The sequence below is a fragment of the Myotis nattereri genome, assembly GCF_964212035.1.
Source record: "Myotis nattereri genome assembly, chromosome: 7".
Lineage (NCBI taxonomy): Eukaryota > Metazoa > Chordata > Mammalia > Chiroptera > Vespertilionidae > Myotis > Myotis nattereri.
The window spans coordinates 36,058,698-36,086,358 of record NC_138082.1 but is presented as its reverse complement, the minus strand read 5'-3'; the positions used below and the strand labels follow the sequence as shown (position 1 = coordinate 36,086,358).

The window sequence follows — 27,661 nt, the reverse complement described above, 5'->3', positions numbered from 1 at the left end:
AAGGGGAGCAGAGCATGCGTTCCTGTGTGTTTGCACGTGTGTGTGCACACAGGTGTGTTGAGTGCACACTTGCTGTCTGTGGCTGTCTGCTGTCTGCCCCTCAGTGTGGGTCGTCAGGATGTCTGTGGACTTCCAGATTCCTTCGAGGAATAATGGGATGGACAGTGGGCAGGGCTTGGGAGCCCAGGGGTGGTCTGGGCCTGGCCCGTGGTGGGCAGGACGAAGACCCCTGACGCAGCCCAGCGGGTGGTCCTGTGCTGAATGCCCATCTCATGTGTGCCCTCCCTTTCGACAGGAAGAAATTACTTGTCAGAGATCAGGAAGAAGTTCAAGAAGTCTGTGAACAAGTACCCAGAGACCTTGGGATTGCTGCTCCAGTTGAATAAAGTGTACACCAGCTACAGTCATGAATGAGCCATGGCTGCCCACCTGCCCCAAGGCTGAGTGGGCCCAGCGCCCAGGAAGGGGGAGGAGCAGGGCATCAGGCACCCTGGGCTTGTGGAGGCCAGGGGAGCAGGCAGCCACTGCTCTACAGGTACCCCCGGCCCCACTGCACCCAGGCTGTCAGGGGAGCCCCTCTGTGGAGCCTCATTCTTCCCTCCGGGGTGTGCTGTCCACCGTGTTGGGGGGCCCTGCCCCTCACACTCGGGGGGTCTGGGCTGGCGGCACTGAGCCCTCAGCGCTCCAGGCTTCTGGGGAGAGGCTTTGCTGAATGTCTGCCAGGCTGCTGGTGTGGGCTGTGATGCCCAAATAAAGGGACTCAGCAGCAGCTCATGTGTCTGTGTTGGCTTCTAGACTCTAGATGAGGAGCTGGGCTTTGCACACAGTGGCACCTGGGCAGGGGGAACGGGGAGAGGACAGGGCTGGCAGCTTCGCCCCAAGGACTGTGTAGGCCTTGGCTTGCGGAGGCATGGTGGCTGGGGCAGTGGTTCCACTCTGGTGAAAGACGCAGGGCACAGCAGGACTCTAGAGCCGGACGGCACCTTCAGGACATGCCACCAGCCCTGGCCTCAGGACCACACTGGTCCCCCTCCCTCCAGCTTCCTGGGCATCTCCAAGGATCCTTGGCAGGAGCTGGAACTTCTCGGGCACGTGCGAGGGTGTGTGTGTCCAGAGCAGCGGAGGTGTGGACGGCAGAGGGGCCTGGGCCTTTTCCTCTGCAGGGCACCAAGTCCTCCTGCAGGGGGATGAGGACACGCAGACCCTGCACTCTGCAGCCTCCAGGCCACAGTGCTGGGTGCAATCGCTTCCCCTCCCAACAGGCCCTGAGGCCCACCATGCTGTGCACAGCCCGTGGGGACACGCTTGCTGCTGGGCTGTGCAGGGAGGATCACAGCAGCCACACAGGTCTCCAGCCTTTTATTCATACAAGGACACAGGAACATCTGTCACCAGCTGACACCACATGGCAGGACACAGCAGGCCTGGCGACTGCCTGGCCAGTTCTTCCAGAGACCCATGTGAGGTGAGGACAGCACAGGCCCCATTGGGCCATCCCATGCAGCACAAGGGCACCATCCTGGCACACTGTCCAAATCCTGAGTCCGGCTGGCCCTCGCCCACAGGGAAGGAAGCCCTGGGCCCAGTCCCCACCCCAACACTTCAGGGTTTTGCATGGGGTGAACGTGCCTATGGGACTGGGCTACCTGGTGGAGCTCGGCTGGAGGCCTGGACCTAACACACCGAGAACGGTGCCAGGGGCCCTGACCAGCAGCCAGGGGCCTCCCCAAGGCCTCAAGGGAAAGCAAAGCGGTGCTAAGCAGCCTGCTTGGGACGCTGGCACTGGCTAGGGTGGCTGTCCCTGCCCATGCTGGCTCCATCTCCCCCAGACCCTCCAGGCCCACCTTTTCCTTGCCTGAGCCCCTCTCAGGCAGGGTGCCAGCCCTCTCCCCAGAGCCGGCAGCAGCTGGGGCTGAGGAAGGAGGGCCCCCAGGCCTGTATGAACAGGGTGTACGCCCAGATCCTGGGCCCTCAGGAGGTCATACTTCAAAAGCTATTTGGGAGGAGCTGAGAAAGCTCCCAGGGAACATGGGTGAGAAACATCTGTACATATCTGCACATCTGGAAAAGCCCTTAACTGTCAAAGCTCCCCCAGGCTCCCTGCAGCTGGCAGGGTCGAAGGAGGGACCCAGGCGTCCCTCTGACCTGCAGTGCCAGGGCTCACTGGCCCTGAGCTGAAGTTTCACCTGCCACTCAGCATCCCTGTGGCCAGGTGATGGCCATGGGTTGCCTCCAGCCCTGGCCTATGTTACCCTGAGCTGGCCCCTGGCCTTGGCCCTGGGTGGGGACAGGAGGGAGAATAGTGGCCAGGTTACTCCTCCCACATCTTAAAGTCCTTATGCAGGCCGTGGACCCAGCCCATGTGTGAAGGGGAGGCTCACCTTTGCGGAGGGCCCCAGCTTGCTCTTCTGGGATGGCCAGGAGCAGCAAGCTCACCCACAGACAACTGAGAGCAGAGCCCAGGATGCATGGCTGTGCCAGCTGCTGCTCATGGCACATCTGAGGCCCCTGAAGCTGGTCTTCGGCAAGGAGGTCTGCAGGGACCAGCAGCACCTCGCCAGACAGGCTCACCTGACTCAGGGTTCTGGGGGGCCTATGGCATCACAGGGTGGAGGCCTGGCTGCATATGAGGGGCTCATGCATAATCTCAAAGACCCTCAAGGTCTCAGGTGGTGGAAGCCCTGACACCCTCTTGGGGATTCTTGGGGCACTGAGGGGTGGGTCCCACTTTCTGACATCTGGAGCCCCTAGTTGTCATGGAAGGAGGGAGAAGAGGAAGGCACAGGCTCAGGGTGCCTCCCCACAGGCCCTGGCACTGGTCGGTGATGGTGCAGGGAGCTGGGGAGAGGCTTGTGGGCAGACTGGGGCCCAGGAGGGAGGGCCCCCAGGTCTGGGTGAGCAGGGGCAAGCTCAGATCCTGGGCCCATGGAAGGTCCCTGAAATACATGGCTTTTGGGGACATTGTTCCCAGCTGACCTGAGGGCCTCACACAAAATTAAGAGCCAGGGTGATGGCAAAGCCAGGCCTGTGGGGTCAGCGCCACTCACCCTGCCCCCAGTGCGTCAAGACAGCAGTCCCCCGCTGTCCCTCTCTGCCCTGCCCTGGGCCTCTACGACGAGGGGAATTAAATATTGTCTGTTCGTGTTTTGGCAAAGTCAGTCCTTGGCCTCAGTCCCAGGGGCTGGGAGCAGTTACCGCCACCGGGGCCTGGCCACTGAGAGAAGCAGGATGAGGAGGAGGACCAGGAGGGCCATGCAGGGCTGAGGGCAGCCCGTGGCTGAGGTCTTCTGGCCCTCCCGCTCCGACAGGCCGGGGAGGGCGTGGGTCAGGGTTGTCCGTGAGCTGGAGCTCTTCTTGTTGACCCTCCGGCCGCAGATGTCTTCGGGGCAGCCGTCCCCACTACCTGAGCTGCTGCTGCCATCGTCACCTGGGGAGGAAAGGAGGTTCGGGCAGGCCAACCTTGCCCTGGGGACCACAGGTGCAGTGTTCCTGCGTGTGGGCCTCCCATGCTAGGCGGCATCCTGCCCAGGGCAGCTTGCACTGCCTTGGTTTGCCAAGGCTGGATGGACATCCTGGCCAGGTCTCAAGTATGCCCGGGGACATGTAAGGGGTTGGGCAGCAGCAGTGCCCTCAGAGCCACTGGAGGCTCAGGAGCTAGGAGGGCCCCTCCCCTGCACCCTTCTGCAGTGGGGTGGGGCTTCATGGCACCCCCATGGCCCTCAGCCCCCGGCATAGTCCCCACCCCCAGCCTGGTGCCTGGCCCTCACTGGCGTCCTGGAAGTCTGCGTCCTCGCCATTGTAGGCACTGCGCAGCCGGTTGGTCATGATCTTCAGCTGCATGATCTGCTGGCGGATGGTCATGTCGGGCTTGGTGATGTCCACCTCCACCTCGGGGTTGTTGATCTGGTTGGCCAGGCCATCACCCATCACCTCAGGGAGGTACCTGGGGCCAGGAGGGCAGCCCTGGGTGACTGCCCAAGTCCCTGCAAAGCGGCACTACCCAAGCACTCTCCTCCTCCCGCCCAGGTGGTGGCACATCTGAGACCCCCTCCCAGTGGCCTTCAGGCACCAACAGAAGCCCATGAAGGCCCCACGGCAGTGGGGTGTGGACACACTGCATGGTGTGTGGGGCGAGGAGTTGGCTTAGGAGAAGGATTTGGCCCTCGTCCCAGCTTTCTGTGTCTGCTGTGTGTCCCAGGTGAGGCAGAGCCCTGTGCACCACACAGCACCTAGTGCCTCAGGCTAGACAATGGGCCCACTGAGATCTCACGGGAAGGACGACCTATGGTCAGCCAGGTGGCACCTACCGGCCCTTGGCCATCCCGTTCCAGCAGCGGTCGTCACTGGAGGCACTCATGGCCATCTTCTCACTGCACAGTGTCCCTGGGAGGCTGATCCAGAAGTCCTGGGCGTCGCGGAGCTGGGCTTTGGCCTCAGAGACCTGCAGGGCAACAGTCAGGCCACTGGGGGCCCTGGCCCAGCCTGCCCTCCCCTCCCCCGTCCCCCAGGGCCTGGCCGGCTGAGGGGCCACTCACCAGCTTCTCCAACACGCCTGCAGGTGGCTTCTCCTGCAGTGCCAGCTTGCCTCGTGGCCGCTTCTCCTCAGACCCGGGGCTGTGAGGGTTCACCTTGGGGTTCCCGCAGCCCTGGATGACCTGGGGGGAGACCACAGGGGTCTTGGAGGGGCACAAGGCCATGTCTGGGACACCCCTCCCATGCTGACCACACCCTCCTGCCCGCACCTTGGCCGTGAGCGTGTCTCTGTTGTCCTGGAGGGCGTTGATGGCCTCCGCCAGCCACAAATGCACGCTGCCGATGACGTTCTCTGCGCCCGCGGGGCCCCAGAACTTGTCGGTGATGAGCACCATGGAGTCTGGCACAGGCATGGGCACACACAGGCAGTTTGTATGTCTGCATGCTGCCCCACCTTATGTCAATGCATGCAAGCTCATACATGTTGACATGTACATACCGCACTGGCCTACCACACTTCAGTTCAGGTACATGTCAGCTCACACATATTTATATGGATGCATGCTGGCTCCATATGAGCACATATCAGTGCATGTGTGTCGGCATGTGCCCTTGTTCACCCACACCATGCTAGCACATGTGCACGTTAGCAGGTACCTATTGTCCCACTACATGTCAGCACATGTGCATGCCACCGACCCACATGTCAGCAACATACATGTTAGCTCATGCATGTGTTAGCCCACTGTGTCAATACATGCTGGTATATGTGCATGTTGGGGCACTTGCCCAGTGGGGCAGGAACTATGACTCCACAGGGCTCCCTCCCACGCAACTGCCTGTGTCACACTCCACCCAGGCATTCAGAAGGAATCCTTGTCCCTTGACCCCGAGGACCACCTGCCTCCCAGGGCCCTGGCCCCGTTGGCAGGTGGTGGCAGTGAGGGCTCACCCAGAAGGTTCCTCCACTCGGCGTCCAGGTCGGCCTGGTTGGCCAGGCAGCCCTTGAGTACGTTGCGGCAGTAGTCGGGGCAGGGCCGGGCGCCGGGGACCCCCAGGCAGTGTGCGCAGTACAGTAGCTTCATGACGGCCCGCGAGCACTCAGGGCCCAAGGGCACCTGGAGAGCCAAAGCAGCCTCAGCACCTTGTGGTGGGTGCCCAGCCCCCCAAGAAGTCCCAGGGTGGGGGCTCTGGATGGTAGTCAGGTGGCCTCAGTTCTGCTCCAACCCCAGGGGGGCCTGGCCTGGCCCTTCTCGGGGGTCCTATCTCTTCCCAAGAGGGTGCTGGCCATGGGGGCACTCACCTCCCTGGCACACTGAGTCACTAGCCCTCCCAGGGCAGCCCTCCTGGAACACAAGTGCCATGCAGATGAGAGGACCAGAGCCAGGGCTGAGGGTGGCGTGCTAAGGACCCCAGCTGCAGGGGGAGGTGGCTCACACCCAGGGCTGTGAGACTAATGCTCTCCCACACCTATTATCAGGTGGGTCTGACATGGGCTGCCCAATGGGGCAAGGCACCCGCTGGTCTGCATGGCCTCGGGCCCCAGCCTGCTCTGGCCTCAAGGCACATGTCGCTCTAGTCTCCTGTCCTCCTGACCCCTTCGGCTGGATCAGCATCAACCCTAGACCCTTCTTGCTGTCCTTCCCTGGCACCCAGCCCGGCCAAGGACTAGACAGTGGGTGGGTTGCCCAGAGTGGAGCTCACGTCTTCTGATGTGCTGTCGGAAGGTCCCTGGGCAGCAACCCAGGATCAGGAGGTGGCCCAGAGGCCCAGGGGGATGGGATTTGAAGCAGTGGGGCAGGGCTTGGGTCCCCGAGGGGCTTCTGAGAGCCCTAGGCAGCTGGGCGCACCTGGGCCACCTTCCGGACCACATCGCCAGCCACGCCCAGGCCCTGCACGAAGGAGCGTGTGGCTACGAAGGCGCGGGTGGCCCTCAGGCGCAGCTCTCGAGGGGCATCCCCAAAGGGCCGCAGGGGCTCAGCCTGCTTGCCCAGGCAGTCCAGGTAGTCGTCAGGCAGCAGCAGTTGAGGGTGCAGCTGCCTGAAGAGGCGCTCCAGCAGGCGGGCCCAGAACTCAGCCAGCGCATCCTCCAGGTGCAGGTTGGCCCCTCGGTAGTAGAGGTGCAGCTCCGTGTATAGGTCCCGGAAGGCCTTGGCGTTCTGTGTGTACAGCTCCCCGAAGGCGCTGGGGAAGGTGTCCTGCAGCGCCCGCTCCGAGTCGTTCAGCAGGTGCTGGAAGTGATCTGGGCACGGGGAGGCGGCCGTGAGGTCCCCACACACAGGGTCCCCCCACCCCCGACACACACACAGGACAGACCCAGGAGTGCTGGGTTTTCCGTTCACGTCCCACCCGCCCCTCCCCAGGTGGCGGGGGAAGGCTTTCTCAGAGGCTCATCATCCGAGGCAAGGGTAGTGTGGTCGACCCAACAGGAACAGGTGGGCCCTAACGAGCTGAGGCCAATTAAAGTTGGCCAGGACCAGCAGGCATGTGGAGATGACCTCGGGGTCCCTGGCTCCCTGGAGTCTATGAGGCCAGCTATTGTGGACAGGAGTCCAGGAGCTAAGATCCACAGGTCTTGGACGAAAGCCACTCGGGCCCCTAGATCTTTCTGCTCAGGCTTGCTGCCACCTCACTCCAGCACTGCCCAGTGCCTTCTCCTTCCACAGAGATCTCAGTCCAGAGGCCACTTCCTGGGGACGCCCCCTAGTGCTCCCACTTAGGCATCATCATGTTGTCTTGACATTCATTGGTTAGGACCCTTGGTTCTCTGCCTGTGAGGGACTCGGAATGAATGAGGAACCTGCCAAGCTCTTTCTGCCACCACCCCAGGCAGGCCCAGCACTCTGCCCCAGCCCCTGCTGCCCAGGCCCAATCTTAACCCTCACACTGAGCTCCCTGCCTCCACGCCACCTGGTGGCAAGCACAAGGCTGGTCTCAGAAGGGCACCACCTGTGAAAGGAGCCACCTCGAGGGCAGAGGAACTCCCTTCTGAGGGCCTGATGGAAAGGATGGTTCCACACCCCTGAACATGCATGCGCGCTGGGCTGTGTTCACCATGGTGGGTGCAGAGGCCTCAGACTCTTGGGCTCATGGGTCCCTGCATGCAGGTAGCCTTCTGCTACTGGGACCCCCAAATCCAAGACCCAACCCCAAAGTGCCACCCCATCCCCCCTCTGACCCCCCTTCACCAAGTGAGACCCCCCAGCTCCTCCAAGACACTGGTTCGGTGTCCTGCGGTCCCTAAGCCCTGGGTCCCACTCACCGTCGAAGCTGCGCAGCTGAGCTGCCAGTGTGGCCTGCAGGGTGCGGCTGCTGTCCAGGAGCGCCGTCTCCAGCTCAGCACGGCTGCGGTTGGCCAGGTTCTCCTCCATCTCGCTGGTGCAGCAGGTGTAGCCCTGGGGGCAGATCCGCAGGTGCTCACCTGCGGGGAGGGGGATGGGGGTACTGTGTGAGATACAGGAGGGGTGGGAGGCCGGGGGGCATGGACCCAGGGTGAGGCAGACGTGGGACCAGAACTGGCCTCAGCCTGGTGGGATCTCCTGGGCAGTGGGTGTGGATGGCAGGCCCCAGAGTGGGCACAGCTCAGGTGCTGGTGCCTGATTGAAGGTAGATGGGGGCAGGGTGGGGCCTGAGTGGCCTGTGCAAACCCCAGCCCTTCCTTTGCAGGCCCTCACCTATAGGCCCTCCTGGGAGAACCTGGTGGGTATGGGCACAAAGCAGGGGTGCAGAAGACTGAGCCCAGGGTACGATGTTGGTGTCATCCCCACCCTGCTGCCCCCATGCACTGAGGAGGGGGGCCATCCAGGGGCTGGGAGCAGCTCAAGTCACCTCTGTACCCCAGCACAGAGTGGCCTGAGGTCCTGTGTGTGGGGGTGGGGATGGGCTGCCAGACTCAAAGCTCACTAAAGGAGGCTTTCCACCTGCCTCGTGTCCCTCGCCTGCCTGGGCCCAGGCTGAGGATGGGGAGTGAAAAGGGGATCCTGGAGGGGCAGGCAGAGCAGCCTCAGCCTCCTCCCCCAACACCACCTGGGGCTCAAGGTCCCACTGAACAGCAGGCCTGGGTGGACCCGACCTACTATGGGGGTGCCTGGTGGCAGACAGTTCTGGGCTGCCAGAGGGACTGGCTCCAAAGGGTGCAGACTACCCAGGGCAGGACAGGGCTGGGGAACAAGTCTGCTGGAGGGCCTGATGTGAGTCATCCCCGTCGAACAGGACTTGTACCCCCTTCAGTGTCTGTCCCCTCTCCTGCACCCTCAGCGACCCATCACCCCTGGTGCTGAAGGTTAGAATCGACTCCCTGGCAGTGCTGTTCACAGCAATGCCTGTCCAGGTTCCCTGGCCGGTCAAGGACAGGCTGAGTCAGCACAGCCTGGCAGGGAGGGCCAATCGAGGGAGAGGGAACACTGTGCCTTTAAAAATGTGCTAGTCCCAGTTTTAGAACAACTATGGTTTTGAGGTGGGTGCTGGGATCCCATTTCACAGACCAGGAAACTGAGACTGGCAAGTATTAGGTATCAGGACCAGGTGGCTCAGGCTGCAGGTCCTCATACCCACTGAGGCACCCCAAAGCCCCACTAGCCCCACCCCCTACTCATAGCCCCCTTCCCAGCCCATTCACTCCCACAGGACCTGGTGCCAACCTGGGCTGGGCTGGAGTGGAATGCAGGCAGGGTCTGACCTGGGCACAGGCTGGGTGGAGCAGGGGTCAGGGGTTCCCCTGTGCACAGCTCTGGGGTGGGGGCAGGGCTTCCAGGGTCCTGAGGTGGGGGCTCCCAGGTGACCTGAAGTCAGGACCTGGCCCAGGGCATGAGCTGGACAGAAGCCTGGGCAGGGGGAGAGGAAGAACCTGGAAGTGATCCCAGCAGGCCCATCTGAGGGGCTGTGGCCCCACTTTGGGTCAGTGCTGACAGACAGATGCAGCAGCAAGATCACTTGTGTGCTCACACCTTGGAGAACCCCAGGCCTGTCGGGGTGCAAAGTCAGGGGTCTGGAACCCGGCCCCCAGGGTGAATGAGGCTGTTCAGGTCTCCTGGGAGTCAGCTGGGGCAAGACACGAAGCCTGGCTCTCCAGGGCCTGGCAGAGAGGAGGTGCCCCATCCCTGTCCTCCTTCCATGGGGGGACAGGCACCTCCAGGCAGGGAGGGCTGGGACATGAGCACATTCCCAGCTACTGCCCTTCCCTCTCAGCCGCTGTCGCTGACTGATGTGTGGACCAAGACCCTGGCCAGCAGGGGCAGGATACAGAGTCCAGGGCCCTCTCCCCAGGAGTCCCAGCTGGCAGAGCAGGGCAGATACCGAGCTGTCTCCCAGAGGGCAGAATGGGGCTGTGTGCACCCAATCAGGAGGAACCTGAACCCCTCACCCCATGCTGACCAGAGGACCCCATTCTGCCAGCCTCCCCAACAATAGGGACCAGGAGAGCACCCTTTGGCACCTGCTGCTCAGAACCATCAGTCTCCTGGTGGTGCTGGGGTGGAGATGAGATGGGGGCATGCCCTGGGGGAGAGGGAAGGACAGTTGCCAGCCTGGGCTCAGCTGTGATGGGTACTCAGGCCAGGCTGGCTGGGTCCGGGAGCAGTGGGCTCTTTGGATGTAGTTCTTCGGACGGGTGGGCTGCAAAGGCATATGCACTCATAGGCCAGAGGGGCAGCAGCATCCTGGGCTGGCTGACCTCCCTCCAGAATCCTCCTGGTCCCCTGGTGGCCACCCACCCTTTCCTGAAACCCCACATTTATGTAGACAGCAGAGAGAGAGGCTGAGTCCACAAGAAGCGAGTACAAGACACCAGACACGGGAACTCCCTCAGGGAAGGCTCTGAGGGTCCCTTGGCACTGTTAGCCCACCCATCGCTCACAGCCGTGAGCTGGCCCCACAGCCTTGCCTGGCCACCTTGCCCAGCCGCCAGTGACCGCGCTGTTCCGGCAGCCCCAGCACAGCCCCCGTCCCTCCCTCCCTCCTCGGACACACACGGGAGTGAAGACACGGAGCCAGAGCTCGGGCACCGGCCTGAGGCCCCCAGGCAGGCTGGGCCGAGGCGGTCCTCCCAGCCCGCTCAGGGCAGACTCAGCGGCTGGCAGTCAAGGCACAGAGGCTTTGCTCTTCCCCTATGTCCAGCCCTGGCCCCTCTTGGCCTGAGTGTAGGTCATCCGTTGGCCCTGAACTTCAGGTTGGCAGAGGTGGGCTCTGCAGGGCACCCTCTTGCCATGCAAGCCTGCCCCTCCTGGTCAGAGCCAAGTAGTGCTGGGGGGTGGTCTGCCAGAAGGGATGAGCTCCCTGACCTTGGAGGTGTGCAAGGCAGACTGAGGGGTTCTCCACTTGCCATTCCAAACCTTTCTACTCCCAACACCTACGTCTTCTCTCAGCCCGATTCTTGGAGAAGGGTGAGGGCCAGGTCAGGGGTCTGGTCCTGCTCCCCCCACAATCCACTCGGAAGCTTCCAAGTCTACCTCTCTCGCCCACCCTGCTCCCCACAACTCGGCCTTTCCCTCCCCTCTGACCCCTCCCGGGGCACTGAGGCTGCTCCCTGAGCTGGCCAGCGAGCCTCCCTCCTTTCTGCCAGCTCCCTTTGCTGGGTTCTTGACAGCTGGCTACATCCTTCCAGAACTCTCCCTTCCCTCAGTCTGTGGAACACTTCCTCCTCCCCCGATCCCAGGTTTTTTTTGGGGGAGAGGAGAGGGCTGTTGTTTCAGGCCCCCAACTCCCAGACTGCCCATCCTGCTCCTCAGTTAAAATACCTGCAATGACTTCTCTGGCTGGGGCTCAGACTCCTGGGGCCACCCCCGACTCCGGCTTCTCCTCACCAACCCCCATCAGTCCGTAGGCATCACACCCTCCTGCCACCTGCTGACACAGCTCCCAGCCCTCCTGTCTTAGGGCACTGACAGCCTCTAAAAGGTGTCCCCATTCCCCAGGGGGATGATGGTGCCACACCAAGCCCATCTCTCCAGAAGCTTCCACGGCTCACTCGGGTGTGCAGACTACAGCTCAATCACCTTTAAAGCCACATCCCAGATGCTCTGCAGCCACTGACCCAGCCACCGCGTCTCTAATTCAGGGCATCTCTGGTGTGGAAAAGCAGGCAGGGCTCCCCCCACCCCCTACTCAGTTCTGGGCCCTACAGCAGGCTCGGATGGCTGAATTCAGCCAGGGGTGCAGAAAGCTTCCCCAAGCAAGAGGCTTCTCTGGACAACTGCCCCATGCCCACTCCTGCTCCTGGACCCCACCCAGCTCCAGGAGCAGCAGATCCTCCTGGCATGTCCACCAGCCTGCTGGGCCAGGGCACTGGACAAAGGATGGAGGCTCCCTGGGCACTGCCCACCGCCCAGCTCCAGACCTTCTTTTCTTCTCTCTGCCACCCTTCCCCACCTCACCTTTGGCCCTGGCCAGTCCCCATGCCCCTCCATGAGGGTAGCCTCAGACCCACCTGGGAGAGGACATTTCTACCCTCCCTCTTACTAACACAGCAACTGCGGCAATAGCCCCTCCCCCTCAGCTCCCAGCACCCTTTCCTGCCCCTCATCCACCACTTCACCCACCACCCCAAACAAAGCCCCTCCACCATTTCAGCCACATGACAGCGTCACCAAGGAGCCCCTCTGCCACCGATGCGGAGCCTCCATCACACACTGGGACTGTCCGACGCATCTACGCTGGGTAGGAGGGGTCCGCCCCCCAAGCCCATGAGGGGCTCCTGCTGCCGGAGGGCGGAGGGCGACAAGCGCGAGACTGGCCCGGGCTTTGTCGCAGGCAGCCTAACAAAGGCCGGGCGGCCCTGGGCTGACCCTGGTCGCCAGCGCCATGGGGGTTCCAGGCGCCCTGGTACCGGTCACTGGCCGCAGGCCGAGTACGGAGGACCTCACGCCTCGGAGCCGGAGAGGACGCGAGGGGGTCTAGAGATGCGGCTGTGCTCTTGGCGCAGGGAGAAGGGGTGCTGGTGCAGTGGGCGAGGTGGCGCAAGGTGGAGGGCGTGCGGGGCTGCGGCAGGGAGGGGAGGGGGGACGCCGTAGCGGCTGCGGTAGGCAGGGGGAGGGGAGGAGAGCGAAGCGATTGGCAGGGAAGGGGCTTGCCGCAGTGGGTGCGGCAGGCATGGGGAGGGAGTGGCTGGAAAGGGGGCTCGCAGGGGCTGCAGCACTGGAAGGGAAGAAGGATGGGTTTGACAGAAGAGGAAGGGGGGCTTGATGCAGTAAGGGGGCTGCGGCAGGCTACTGGGGAGCAGGGGAAGGGGGTGAGAGGGGTGGCGGGACACTACGGGGATATTGGCGCAGAGGGCCATGGGGATGGGGTAACGGTGGGTTACTGATGGAGAGAATGGTTGGTGATGGGGTGCAGGGAGGATGGAGAGATCCAAGGGGTGTGGAGAGGGGCGAGGGGGCTCATGATGGGGACAAGGGTGGAGAAAGGACGGGGACACAGAGGAGGGCCAAGATGGGCTGTGGCAGGGTGGGGGTGTGGTAGCATGCGCTGCGGTGGGGCTGAGGAGGTGGTGATGGGGCCAGAGTGCTGGAGATGAGGATGGCGAGGAGGTTGTGACGGCGGTGGTGGCGCGCCTGGGGATGGGGATGCACTGGAACGCGGAGATGGAAATGGCTATGTGGTGGATGGTAGGCTGGGGCCCCGGCGGGGTCCCCCAGCTTGGATCCCAGCTCCGTGGATGCCACCCAAGCCTTGGCTCTAAAATCCTTCCGGCGGCGGTGGTGGCTGCGGCTCCAACGGCGGCGGCGGCGGCGGCGATGTTCCGGGGGAAACGCGCGCGACTCCGGGTGCGGGTAGATGGGGGTCTAGAGGTCCGGCGGGAAAGGCAGAGGCGCAGGACCCGGCTTGGAGGAGAGAAGCCGGAGCAGGCCGGGGCGGGAGGACGAGGGATCAGGACTCTGCGACCACCGCCAGGGCAGCACCGCAGCCGCACTGGCGCGCGCGGCGAGGGCGGCTCCCCGCGGGGACGCGCCTCCTCCCGCAGCCCCGCCCGCTGCGTTCTCGCCACCAGCCTGCCCCGCGCCCCCTCCTGCCGCCTGCTTGGCAGCAGCCCACAACCACTCGCTTCCCTCAGCCCTGAGACTACCAGGTGCCCACTGGGGCAAGCAGCAGAGCCCCTCCTGGGTGCTGCTTCTCATCTGGCTGGAGGACAGGCCCCTCCCCCCGTCCCCCTCTGACACAGCTTGCACGGGGTGCCCTGTGCTCAAAGGACCCAGGGTCCATTCAGGGATGCTGATGAGGCTGGGGGGTGGGCGATGTCAAGTTTCTCTCCTGGATGGAGAGTGGTATCTGACCACCTGGGAGTCCCCTCTCCCATTGACAAGGACCAGATCCCCTCTGCTGTCTGGGTACTCAAAGGCCACCGCCAGTCTCTCACTTTCATGACCTAAGCCTCCATCCCGAGGTCCTGGATCTGCTTCCCTCAGGAAATACTAAACCCCACTTGACCACAGTCTCCCCTGGCTCAGCCCCCACCTCCTAGGCCACCCTCCCACTCCTGGGCCCCTCCCTGGACCTCATGATGGCTCCTGTCAATACCCTCCACTCCCTGTAGCCCCAGCCCTGCCCTTGCCTTCACTGTGCCTGACAGCCCCACTGGAGAAAACCTTCTGCTCACCGGCTGAGCCACCCCCCTCGAAGTGCAGCGTTCTTGAGCAAAGTGCCCTCGCCAAGGAAGGACTCAACACCTAAGTCCCTGGAAGAAGGGTTTTGCCAGGTAGCTCATGTGCTCTCTGTGCTGCCTGGCTCCTCCTCAGGGAATACCAGGTGAGGTGTGGGCCCCAAGAAATGTGGGCCTGGTCACAGCTCTGGCTGAGAGGTGGGGCCCCCTCCCTTGCCTCTCCACAGCTGCTTCAGGGTTCATGAGCAGCGCTGTGGCCTCAGGATAAGTAAGGGACCAAGGGGACTCTGGGTTTGCAACGGCGGCACCCGTGACCCCAGGTCTTGGAGAGGGTCCTGGGCCTGAGATGCTCCCTAGAAGCCTCGCCCCAGGCCAAGCTCAGCCCTGGCCAAGCTGTGCTTGGGGGGGTGGGGGGCACCTGTCTGGAACAGGTCTACACGCTTACCCCTCACAGCTCTCCCATCTGGCTTCCCCTCCCCCCACTGCTAGGGCCTGGGGGCAGCTGAGGAGGCCCAGGGAGGGACTGGTGCTGCCCCTCTGCCTTGTCCAAAGGGGACATCCTTTTACTAGCAGCGGGGGATGCTGCAGCTCGGATCCTCTCAGCCACGTTCCCCACAAAGACGCAGTGCAGGCCCATCCATCCACCCTGAGAACGCCAAGCAGGCAGAGCTGGTGCCAACTCTCAGCTGGGCCAGAACACAAAGAAGAGCCTCCGGTGCCACCAAGGGAGCCCCGAGGGCAGGCCTCCAGCCAGGCATGCCAGCCCCTGAGCAGTCACCCCCACTTGCTGCTTCGGCTAACACCTCCATCTCACAGGCCCTTCCCCCTTGTCCCGTCCTCTTTCAAGGCCCAGTCACTCTCCCCTCCTCCAGGAAGCCTTCCCAGGACCCTCTGGCACAAAGCACCTGCCCTCCCTTGCAGCCCTCCCTGAGTCCTGACAGGAGGCACTGCTCTGCCTGCCGTGGAGACTCCCCTCCCTCCTCTGGACTCTGCCCAGCACCCAGGCCAGAGCCGATGCAGCATAAATAAACATGTATAAAGACACTATACAGAATTTCTTCCCAGTGCTGGCATTTAAGGGAAACAACATAACACTTTCATGGCCCCGAAACGCAGTCTTAGACTTCTCCCCAGAAATTGGCACCTCCCTGACCTGTGACCCCTCCCCAGAGGCAGCATGACAACCAGCAGTGAGGTTGTGAAGGAACCTACAGGGTAAGTTCCCACCCCATGAGGCGTCTCTTCCTGTCACAGAGGCCTGGCCGAGGTCCTACCCCCGCAGAGATGGAGGGCTCCCTATGTGCTATGTGAGGGTCTCAGCCATCTCCAGGTTTCTGAATCATTTAATCTTCAGTGATTCCTCTTTCCTCTTCTAACATAACAGAGCCAGCCAAGGCAGCTAAAGTGGCATGGGATGCCACTCAGCTTGGAGTGGACGGGGACAGGGCCCAGCACAGCTGAACAATCCTGGCCTCCCACCTTGTCCTTGGATTCCAGTCCCAGGGGAATTCCTGAGCAGGCAGGCAGACACCTCCGCTAAGCAAGCTGCAGATGCCTCCTGGAGAGGCAGGCTCTTGGCAGAAGGGCTCCTGCCACTGACTCAGCATGGCCACCCAGGCAGCAGGCCCTCTCCAGCACGCACCCAGCTCTCAGGTGTGTGGGTGCCCAGCGGGGAGCCCAGCCCTGCAGGCAAGACTGGAGGGGGGGGGCACTACAGGTACAGGACAGGACACGGTTAGATGGCAACTTCAGAAAAATGATGCATTATCTTTTAGTGTAAAAGGAATTGGCCCAAAAGAATGGAAAGCAGGGACTTCAACAGAACCTCGTACACCCCTGTTCATAATAGCATTATTCACAAGAACCAAATGTGGAAATGGGCGTCCACTGATGGATGCGTGATAAACAAAATGCGACTTGTCCACACAACAGGAATTATTCGACAAGAACGGAAGCACTGATACACGCTACGGCCCGACAGACCTCCAAAACACCGTGCCCATTGGAAGGAATGACACACACTGTGAATTCCGCTTGTGTGAGGGTGGGCGCCAGGGGCTGGGGGAAGAGAGGGGAGTGGGTGTTTAATGGGGACAGTGTCCTTTGGGGTAGATGGGAAAGCTCTGGGATGTGGTGGTGATGGCTGCACGATGTGAATATGCTGATTGCCAATCAACTGTGTACCTAGAAATGGTTAAGAGGGTAAATTTTGTTACGTATATTTTACCACCAAAAAAGCAAACAACCTCACTCCAAATATTTGGGATATACTTATACTAAATATGAGAGCATACTTATGCTAAAATTTTATTTGCTGTTTATTTGAAATTAATTTCAGGACATATACCACAGAATTATTCAGTCTGTCTGGAAATGCCAATTTAACTGTAATCTGTGGTCTTATCTGCTAAATCTGACAGCCTGAGGTAGAGTATGGGGAGAACCCTGACTGAAGTCACTAAGGCTTCCATCGTCACTTGTGGGCACACACACATGAGCACCCATCCCATGGAGTCACCCTGCTTGCCCGGCTCCCTAGAGGTGGGGGACCTGTTGTGAGTCCTGGGGGCAGGTAGGAATGTGAAGACCGTCTCATTCCCTGACTTCTATAGCTCATCTCCTTGGGATGGTCAAGCTGGAGCACCATCTACTGGGCCAAGTCTCTAAGGATTCAGACATCTGCAGCCCTGGGTACCATGTCTTGGCCCCCACCCTGCCCAGCCACTCCCAGCAGGCAGAGTGGCACCGGGACCCCATACAGACAGCCCAGGGGCAGTCAGACCTACAGCAGATAGCTGAAGTGATGGAGCCAGCCCCATACCCAGAGAAGCCAGAGGGACAATGACCAGGCCCATATGACTCCTCTGAATCAGGTTGCCAGACCCCCAGGCTCGACCACATGTGGGGTCCCCCTGACACTGTCTCCTGTCCCCCTCTCACCTCTCCATAGGCCCTGCAACATCTTCTGGGGCCTCTGTCTAAGGCTCCCGTCTAAAACCTAGTGCCATTCTCCAAATCCGCCCGAGAGCCCCTCCTGACTGGTGGCAGGGCTCTGTGCTGGGGGGAGTACTCCCTCACTGTGGGCCGCCCCTCCAGGAGGGGCCTTGGCCAATCCTTCCCAAAATTCCTAACTTCCCAGGGCCAGGGCCAGCCAAGCAGGAACAGAGACACCACGGATGGCCACACCCTGGAAGCATTACTGGGTGCCCAAGGGCAGTCCTCCCCTCCAGCCTGGACCTCCCTCCAGTCCTCACACCCACAGTATGGCTCCTCAGCTCTGCCAGGTGCAGGCTGGCCCCTCCCCACCAGCAGGCACCCTTCCCCACAGCCGCCTCTGGAAGAGAAAGCGGGCTGTCTCTCCGACAGCTGCTCCCAACTCCACGCCGCTCTGGGTAGCATGCATTCTGAGCTGGCACGGCGAGGAGCAGCCCACTACAGGAGGCAGGCACGGCTACCTACCCCAATTCACAGAAAAGGACATCGAGGCAGGAGCAGTTCAGCAATCAGCTCAAGGTCACACAGCCAGTGAGTGTCGTGGGAGCGCCTTAACTGCACAGGCTGGCTGGGTGCAGCAGGGCAGATTGGGGCTTCCTCTGGGGATCCACCTCATTTCTAAGATGACTGCCAGTGAGAATGACTGGCCCTGGGCCAGGGGCATGGCCTGCCAGGTAGCCCAGCAGGTGGCCTCCCTCAGAGCTCCTCCCTCCTTCCTTTGGCTCTGATGCTACCTCCTCAGAGCAGCCCTCCAGCCTTCCCTACATTTTAGTTTTGTTAATTCTCACCCAAGGATATTTTTTCCATTGATTTTTTTTTTTTTTTTTTTTTTTTTTTAGAGAGAGAGTGGAAAGGAGGGAGACACACACAGAGAGAAATATCGATTGTGAGAGACACACAGATTGGTTGCCTCCTGCATGCACTCTGACCGGGCCCGGGGGAGGGGTGGTGGGGGCAGGGGGATTGAGCCTGCAACCAAGGTATGTGCCCTTGACTGGAATTGAACCCGTGACCCTTCAGTCCATGGGCTGATGCTCTAGCCACTGAGCAAACCGGCTAGGGCCTTCCCTACTTTTCTGTGCATGTCAAGTGCTCACCAAGGACAGGGCAAGGCCACAGCTCGCCGCAAGAGCAGCTAAGCCATGCTTGGGGCCCAGCCCCCTTCCCAGGTGGGGAGGGGTCTTAGCTCTACAGCCCGGCAGTGAAGGGGACAGAGAGTGTGATTGCAAACCCCCACGCACTTGTCTTAATTCATACATTATTTCTCTTCTAAAAAATGTCACGCGTTGTCACTGGTCATTGTGGTCAGCAAAGCCACAGCTTGTGAGATTTCTGATTCTTGTCTGATCCCTGTGCATTGTTTGTGGCTGCATTTCAGCACAAAGAACAGCACCCGGCACACAGTAGGAGCTCTAGGAACACCTACTGAGGGATTCAGAGACAGGACCTTTCCTCATCCCCATCACTCTACCTGCAGGCCAGGCTCCCACTTGGCCCCAAATGCCTGGAGACCCTTTCTACTCCTGTCCTGGTCCCAGGCTCCTTGGGTGCAGACACCGGGGCTCCACCAGCTACTCCTGGGCCCACGCCTGCAGACCCCTTCTCGGAATACTGTGACGGAAGTGACACATTATGCAGAGGGTCACGAAAGAAGCCAGGAGCAGTGTGGCAGTTATCAGGTACCTTCATAAAGGTGACCTGGGCCACAGAGCTTTCCTGTAGCAGGTCTCTCACTGATTAGAATCTCAGAGCTGTGGCAAGTGTAAGTGGTATTTTGAGCCATCTGTTACAAAGGTGAAGGGACAGGGAAGTCTCCGCAGTTCCTATCGGTGACCAAGTCCCAGACACCGAAATGCCACCCTGCCTTGTTAATAGTAAAAGGATATGTAGCTTTCAGTTAGATGTTAGAAAAAAAATGGAGATATAATATATCCATTTGGGTGTTAGGTCACTCCAAGGGAAGATGTCAAGACACCTGGAATGTCCTGTGGGTAGCCCCTGCCAGGCCCAGGAAAGGGACCAGGGATGTGTGGCTGAATTTTTAAGAGTCTTGTCCCTTTAAAATACCTCTGTTGTCCAGTGTGTCCCACACTCCATGACAACTGGAAACGCCAGTGAGCGCCTGAGCCAACGCCGGCAGCGGGTGGCATCATCTTTCTCCCCAGAGCCTGGCGGTGGTCACAGGAGGGTGGGGTGTGCACTCAGGGCCCCAAAGGCTTGAGGATGTACTCGGATGGCACATATGACTCACATAGGGGCCCTGATGGCTACAGGTGGCCCTAGGCATTGAGGATAGGTTTAGACACAGGATGGACCTGGATGGCCACCCACAGGCCCTGACAGAGGTCCTCCGTGTTGAGGATGTTGTCTGAAGGTGTGCACAGGCCACACACCTCCACAGATTTAGGCATTGATTGATGATGAGCCCAGAACATGTGGCCCCAAGGTAGACTCGGGGCCACTGTCACCTCCAGGTGGACCTGCCAGGGCCTTGCTGCCCACCTCGGAGGGAGACATGCCGGTCTGCAGCCCAATCCAGGGCCATCCAGCCAAGTGTAGAGGAGGCTTAGGACACAGACAGTGCCTGCTGGGCCCTGCACTGCTGGGTTTGGGAGGGCTTGGCAGCCCAACTGAGTTTCTCACTAGACTCATCTTCCGGGAGGGAGGGACCATGGCTTCTCATCTGTGTGTCCCACAGAGGTGAGCAGAGGGTGAGCACATAGTGGGTGGATGGGTGGGTGAGTAGGTGGATAGATGGATGGATGGGTGGATGAATGGATAGGTGGATGGATAGATGAGCGTCCTATACCTACCAACCTGGCCAGCCCTCCCTCTGCACTCAGGACCACATATCCAACACCTTCAGGACAGCTCATGTGGATGCCCCCCAGTCTCGAAACAAGGCAGGCGTGCATGGCCTTGCCTCCACCCACTCCTCCCTCTCAGCACTGGCACCATCACCTGGTGCCCACACCAGACACTTGGGGCAAACCTGGGTCAGGGCAAGAGTGACTCACTCAGCACGGAGGTGGCAGGGCCTGGCTTGGGGCAGTGCGGTAATGAGGGAGAAGCCACTTGCTTGATGGGTAGGCTCTGAGCCCTAGGGACCCCCTTCTGGGACTCAGTTTCTCCATCTGCACACTAAGTGGTTAGACCAGATGGTACTCAGTGTGCCCTACTGACACCCCCAATCCTGCTCACTCTGGGAGTCTGGGAGGAACCTGCAGGCAAGGGGCCATAGGAGGTCAGGGCTTGGCTGAAAGAGGCAGGGTCTGGGACCGAGGCTTTGGCCAGCTCTAGGGTACCCCTGGCAGGTGGGAAAGAGGGGAGGGGATGAAGGGGCCCAGAGCTGGGGCTCCTGAAGGACCTCCCCTTACCGGTCCCAGACCCTGCTGTGGCTGCCCTGTCCACTGGCTGGGCCCTGGGCCTCGCCTGCACCCAGATCCCTGTCTCGAGATACGGCTGGGGAGTCTTCACCTAGCACCAGCCCCGCAGCACTGCTTGCTGGTATTCTGTCTGCCTCCTGGCCTCCACCTGGGTCCTCAGGCCAGTCTGCAAACAGCCTGGTTCCCTCCTCTGTTGGTCATGTGTCTTCTGAGACATAGCAGGGGTATCGGGCAGGGCCCGGGCCACTTGGGGACTTAGGTCAGAGCAGGTGGTGAGGGAATAAGATTGATGGAGCCCCCCGGGGCTGCCCTGTCACCCAGCCAAGCCTCCAGAACCCAGGGAGCATTTAGCACAAATGAGCAGCGAGCTTCCCCATGCTGCCGGGTGCCTCCCTCCGCTCCCTCTCCACATCACGCCCCGCCTCCAGGCCCCCTCAACCCCCTGCCTGCCTGAAGTCCACCTGGGGCTCAATACCTGTTCTGCACACCGTGTCCCCTGCTTGGAGGCCCTTCTGCTTGCAGGTGGGGACCCTGAGCCTGTCCAAGGCACAATGGAGCCACCGGCGCCGCTCCCAGCCAGGGGCCACCTGATCCCCACAAGGGTCCTAAGGCTGGCCCCGCATTGCCCACCCTGGTTCCCGGACAGGCCACAAGAATGTGGGTTGGGCCAACAGTTACCAGCCTCTGAACACCAGAGTGAGCGCCACCTCACCCCCACACACTTTGACAAGAATGGAAAAGCTGAGACCCACAGCGGCAGGGGGTGGCCAAGGACTAAGTGGCAGCACAAAAGCCTGAAGCTGAGGCCACCCAGGCCAGGGCTGTGCCCAGAAGCCTTCGGGGGGCCAGGGGATGCTCTGACCACCATGCTGTCTGACGCCAGGACTGAGCCCCTGGCAGACTCGGGAGCATGGTGCTGTCTTCAGGGGCCACCGTCATTAAGTTCTCAGTGGCCACACTCTCCACCCACCACCACCATTAGGGTCATGGGCCCCAGGACCTCAGAAGGTGACCTCACTTGAATATGGGGTCCTTGCAGATGGAACTGGTTAAGGTCAGGTCATACAGGAACTGGGTAGGCCCCTTTGGCAGGATTGGTGTCCTTATTTTCACAGAGAGAGGTCTGGAGGCAGACACAAGGTGAACACCATGTGAAGGTGAAGCCAAGGAAGGAACGCCAAGACGACGGCAGCCTCCGGAAGCTGGGGAGGCCCGGCACCTTGATCTTGGACTCCCAGGCTATGAGCTGTGAGATAACATACTTGTGTTGTGTAAGCCGCCTGGTCTGTGGTGTCTATTCTGGCAGCCTGAGGAAGCTACCACACTCCCGACCCCTGGCACCGGGCCCAGGCCTGGCACAGGGAGGCACTCAGCATACCTACTCCCCAGACTTGGGGAGCACCCCAGGAGGTAGAGCCCGCAGGGTGCATGTGTTGGGGATGCCTGGGGAAGCTGGGAAACAGGGCCAAGTCCCAAGGGAGGAGGCATGAGGAGGACCCAGTTGGCGGAAGGAGGTGCATGTGCCAGGAAGGTGGGCCAGCCAGGAGCCGGCCGGAGATGATGCTGAGGCCATAGGCAGATGAGGGGAAGGGGTAAGGTTTGCCTGAACTCCCAGAAGCTCCCAGACCCACCTAGGATTCCAGAATTCCTGCCTGGAGAGACTAGGTGTGAGCCCCTCACACCCTGAGTTCCCCTGCGTCCCATTCCCTGACGGGGCTGGAGGCCTGGGCCCTGGCCCTGGAGCTTAGCGTCCACTGTGTGGGAAAACAGGCCAGCCTGCATCTCACTCCTGGCTGCCATGTGCTCCCACCTGGGAAGGGGGAGAGGCCTGGAGAAGGGAGGGTGAAAGACTTCAGCATCCCCCCACTGCACCGCCCCCACCCCCAAGAGACGTCAGGCAGCTCAGGGCACCTGCTCAGGCCTGTTCCTAAACACACACAGGCAAGAAAGTCTGCCAGCTGGCATATGGATGAGGAGCCGGGAGCCGGGGTGGGTGGCCCTGGGCTGGCACCCTCACCCTTCTGAGCCTGTGGGCAGTGACCTGACCCCACAGGGCTATGTTGACAGTTAGACACGATTGGGGCTGGCACCTGGTGCTGGGCACAGAGGCATTGCATGGGCAGGGGCTGGGAGCAGGCAGCCGGCCTGACGCCTTCCAGGCTCTGACATGGGTCTCGAGTCTCAGTGTGAAATCCTCCTGAACCAAGTCGGGCCTGGGGGAGGAGGACCTGGCTTCCGGTAGAGATGTCGAACTTGTCACTACCTAGGCAGGTCTAGGACTGGGCAGGGCAGACACTGGTTCCAGGTGGTCTCGGCAAGCCCCTCTCCTGGCCTGTTTCTCTAGCCAGGGCCAGCCAGGCCAACCCTGTGCCCATGTGCGTGGGAGCCCAAGCAAAGGCGTGAGTACACCCACACACCCATTGCGCTCTCCTCCTGGCTCTGAAGCCCAGCCCACATGTCCCCAGCCCCTCTCCAGGAGGCCTCCTTAGCCTGCAGGCCTGCCAACCACAGGCTAGCACTGTTTCTAATTAGTGCAGCCAGTGTACCAACAAAATGACCACCGTCTCCTAGGCTTGCCTGCTCCTGCACAAGAAGTTTGTCCATGATTCCCTGGGGACTTGGCCCAGCCTGGTGCTGGGGACACATGGGGCTTCCCCTATCTGGCCAAGAGCACACAGCCAGGACATCCTTTCTGTACACCGGGTTACCTGACTCAGATCCCTGGTGCTCAGAAGCAGCCCTCCTTAGCAGGACTGGAGCAGCAGGCCCTAGGGCCACCGAAGAGCCAGCCTTCACTGGATGGGCACCCTGGGGCAGTGGGCGGAGGCATAGGATGGCAAGGCCCAGCTATGTGTCAGGCTGGGTGGGGGCAGGTCTGGGACAGGGAGGCCGGGTGGGGCTGGCGCTAGGAGGGGTCGCAGGGGAGAGTTTAGACGATTCTGACACAGTCTAACAACCCGGGGCCAACAAGAGAGTGGTCTGGCTGCAAGCCCCCATTTCAGGCCTCGGGGCTGGGACTGGGCAGCCATTGATGCCACAGGCCTTAGGTCAGCAGACTGGGCTCTGGACCTCAGAGCTCCACGTGGGCTGTGAAGGAAGTAATGTGGTTCCTTTGAGCTTCGGTTTCCTCATCTGTAAAGCAGGTGAGGCACTAAGACCCTCAGCTGGTGCACTAACTAGACTCAATTCCTCAAGTCTGGCTCACAGTGAGGGCTTGTCTCAAGGGCGACAGACACACTGTCACCTGGGGGTCTGGGTGACCTCTGCAGACTCCAGGGAGGAACAAGGCGGGGGATGTGGCCCGGGGTACCCACGTAGTGCCCAGGCAGCATATCCCCCTCCCACAACCTTCAGGGATCGTTGAGACTATTACCATTGTCACATGTACAGAAATAGGCACAGAGAGCTGAGCAGGTGGGAGGACAGTGTGGCAGGGCCTGCATCTGAATTCAGGCCCAGGGGACGTCCCACCTCTCAGAGGAGCAGGTGCTGTGTCCAGCACAGAGGCTCCAGCAAGGGGCCCAGGCCATTGCATCACGCAGGTGGCCCTGTCAGATCCTGGCTCCCCTGCCCCTCCTCCCCCCCCCCCCCACCCCTTCAAGCCCTGCCCCCATGCTGGGGATGATGAAACCTCAGCTCCTTGAATGGCGGGGAGAGAGCGAGCGAGGCAGAGCCAGAGGCACAGACCACCTTGAGGATCCACACCAGGCACACAGTGGGCTTCTGCCTTCTGAAGAGGACGGGGGACACAGAACCTCTGGTTTGGGGATAGGCGGTGTCCCAGGTGGCCTGCAAGAGCTCCAGTGATCATGGCTGAGGGACAGACTCAGGGTGGGTTCTAGGAAGTGTGGGGAATGCCCAGGGCTTCCGAGTAGCCCTCCGTAGAACCTGTGCCCACCAGTCAGGTGGTCAGAGTGGACACAGAGAAGCAAAGGTTTCTGCTAAGGGGCCTGCTGAAGCTCACCCTTACTGGCAGGCAGTCCCAACCCTGGGGCCAAGGAGCAGTGGCCAGGCCTCACCTGGCACTGAGAGTCCCCTGCCCCGCTCCGCAGAGCCTGGCCCACAGCAGGACAGGCATGAGTCCCCAGTGAATGTTGACCCAGAACCTCCTTGACCCCAGGAGATGGACCAGGTTCTGTGGCTACAACAGGAGAGTATGCAGACCCGTGCTCCCTAACCCCAGGACCCCAGTGAAGGGGCAGAGAGACACACAACACATTGTGCCAAGCGTCGGGAGGCCAGGCAGGTGCTCAGGAAACATCTGGGGACCAGAGGCAAAACCTGCCAGTGTGCATTCGTGATTCAGCACCGCAGAGGGCTCCAGCCTGGCCCTGCTCACAGCCCTGGCTTCTGTGCAGCACTCCGGCCTGAGGGAGGGCCGCCTGGGCTGTGTGTCCCCCAGGCCTGCCTCCCACCTGTAAAATGGGCTGACAGCCATCTTCACCACCACTGGGACCAGCAGGCCCCAAACCCACACAATCTCCTCTTAGAGCCCACCACCAATTCTGCTCCCTTGGGCAGAGGCTGAGAGGCCATCCCCAGACCCAAGGCTGCCTTCCCTCCCCTCCAACCACAGGGAGCATCGAGTCTACACCCCGTGTGACCTGGGCCAGCTGAGTGGGTTGCCATGCTAGCGAAGTCTGGCTGTTGCCCTGCAGGAGAGGGAACCTATGTATACAGCAGAGCTCCCCAAGAACAGCGTGCTGCCGAGGGGCCAGCAGAGGGCACCCGGTCCACGGAGGCCCGGCTGAGTCACAAGGAGCAGGAGGGGACAGGACTGGTGGCTGCTGCCTTGGGAGGTCACTGTTTCTTTCGTCCCACGTGGCGCTGGCACTCTCCTCCGTGCCTGGACCCCGTTGGGCACTCTGGAGTTGTAGAGCTCCTGGGGCGGGGGCGGGGGTGGGGTGGGGGGGCTAGCAAAGCAGCTCTCCTGATGGAGGAGCCAGGGGCACTGGCAGTGAGGTCATGGTCGCTGGCATTCCAGACCCAGAGGAGGGTGGTGCCTGAAACCTTGGCCTGGGCAATGCTTGGACAGCTGCTGGGTCACCGCACTCCCCTGGCTGGATGGACAGCGCCCCGCCTCCACCCATCACACCCACAGCAATGCACTTTGCTTATTCTCATCCTACTCACTGCATCCCCCAGCCCACGGGGGGGTGGGAGGGTGGGGGTGGGGCTGGGGGACAATACCCAGCCCTCCACCCCCACCTCGGCCTCTCCAGTTTCCGAGTTCTCTCCTAGCCCTTGGCTGCCACCCAAACCTTGCCACTCTGTCTCTCGGCCTAACTAGGATGGAGGCCTGTGGATGTGAGCAAGTTTAGGATGGACCCCAAGGACACAATGGCTGACTGGGAGTGGACATGTGGAGGAGGGCAGTGGAGAAGGCTTCTGTCCAAGATTTGGGGCTGGGTGGGTGCAGAGACCCTGGTGTCTGAGGAGGGGTCCAACAGGAAGGCCAGGGACATCCAGGCAAAAGTTCCCCTGTGTGTGTAGGAGGAGTGGTGGTGTGTGTGGGGGTGTGTGGGGGGGGGGGGAGGGTGTGTGTGTGTGTGGAGCATGAACCAAACTGTGCAGAGGGTCTGTGCTGGCTCCAGGTATTGGGGAGGGAGGCAGCCCTTGACAAGGACAGGCCCGTCAGCACAGTCAGCACAGGAAGGCCCATTTTGGGGAGGGGGGTCTCTCAAGGCAGCCTTCTGTGTGCCCGCCCCTTCAGGGCCTGGCTATCCCCCCAACCCCCAGGTAAGGCAGGGCCACGGACCCACCCCTCATACTGATGCACTCCTCTCTCGTTCAGCATTCCTGTGGACGTGGCCGGTTCATGTCTCCCATCTTACTGTTTGAGTATGGCCCTTACCTGCCTCGCCCACCCCAGTCTGTGAGTCACATGGGGCATTTTAATTTGAGGATGAAGTCTGGAGTCTGGGAGGTCCTTAGTACAGGACTCCATCTCCCACCCTCACATGCATTGCCTCTGCAAAGCTCCTCAGAATCCAGCAGGGAGGAGATGGGCAGGGCTGTCCGGCAGCTGCGGGGCTGAGGCCACCTGGGAGGGTCCATGCTCTTACAAAGAAATGACATGGCCCCTGGGCGAGATCCAAAATGCTGACCACCTGCAGCTGGAATCCTTGGGCAGTGGTTCAGAGTGCTAGGCAGGCGGGCATGCCAGGTGGGCACAAGTTTCCGGGAAAGAATCTCTGGCAGGCAGATTCCTGCTCACTAAGGCAGAGATCGCACCCCCACCCTACCGCCTTCAGGCAGCCTTTGCTGGGGACCCCGCGGGAATCCCCAGCCCACCCCGAGGCGCCTCCCAGAGAGGCCCAAGCAGTTGAGTGGGAGTTCCTAGCGGCTAGCCTCAGGCCACCGTCAACTGCACCCCTAAGCCCACTCCAGTCCCGCCGCCGGCTAGGCCGAGCCGGTGGCCGAAGACGCCCCGCTGGAGCCCTGGCCGAACAGGGGGGCACCGTGCCGGGGGAGCCGGCCACAGCCCTGCGAGGACAACTCCACGGGAAGGAGCTGGAGAGCCTGTTTGGTGCTGGTGGCGACCGAGCGGAGCGCTGGAGACGGGACTGAGAGAGGGGGCAGGGGCTCGGAGGCGAGGGCCCAAGGGGATGCGGGCGAGGGGAGGCACAGGGGGCTCCTCGGAACTCGGCGGCCGGGCGCAGGCGGCGGGATTCGGGCACCCGGGGCGAGTGGCCGCGCACGGCCAACGTGGGTAAGCAAGGAAACCCGGACGCGCCGGGGTCCGGGGCCCGCAGCCCTCACTCACCCGAGATCTCCGCCTGGGGCACATCGCTCAAGCTGAAGCCCTTGGCGCCGTAGATCTGGCGGACTTCGCTGCAGCTTCGGCTCTTGCTGGCAGGGTCCCCGCGGGCGCAGGAGGCCAGCGCAGCGGCCGCGCACAGCAGCCACCAGCCTCCGGCCCGGAGCTCCATGGCGGGGCCGCGGCGACCCCAGTCGCCTGCCGCGCCTCTCTTGGATCCGGTGGGGCCCGCGCAGCACCGGCCCGCGAAGGGCAGAGCCAAGGTCCCGGCACGCGGCTCGCGGTCGCAGACGGCGGCGGAGACAACAAAAGCCGGAGGCGGCGCAGGGCGCGCGGGGCTCGAGGACCGGCTGCTGGGTCGGGCCGCCCAGAGCGCAGCGGGCTAGCGCGCAGTCCCGGCTCGGCGCCTCCCCCGGCCCGGCCCGGCCCGGCCCCTCGGCGGCCAGGGAGCGAGGA

General features: G+C 61.7%; 2 protein-coding genes across 2 annotated transcripts in view; one reads left to right on the top strand and one right to left on the bottom strand.

Moving 5' to 3' along the window:
• ANKMY1 (ankyrin repeat and MYND domain containing 1) overlaps positions 1–426 on the top strand; it is a 38,411-nt gene extending 37,985 nt beyond the window's left edge. Inside the window, exon 17 of the mRNA XM_081096023.1 lies at positions 296–426. Within this exon, the coding sequence (XP_080952149.1) occupies positions 296–414 (119 nt within the window). The 3' untranslated portion in view covers positions 415–426. The remainder of the gene's footprint in view (positions 1–295) is intronic.
• On the bottom strand, positions 363–27,384 carry GPC1 (glypican 1). The gene is made up of 9 exons (XM_081095577.1): positions 27,212–27,384; positions 7,736–7,894; positions 6,324–6,715; positions 5,426–5,591; positions 4,743–4,873; positions 4,536–4,655; positions 4,308–4,441; positions 3,768–3,943; positions 363–3,427 (listed from the first exon to the last, which is right to left on the bottom strand). Exons 1-9 carry the CDS (start codon positions 27,375–27,377, stop codon positions 3,192–3,194), a joined length of 1,680 nt encoding a protein of 559 aa, XP_080951703.1. The 5' UTR covers positions 27,378–27,384; the 3' UTR covers positions 363–3,191.
• Between the last annotated feature and the right edge of the window lie 277 nt (positions 27,385–27,661).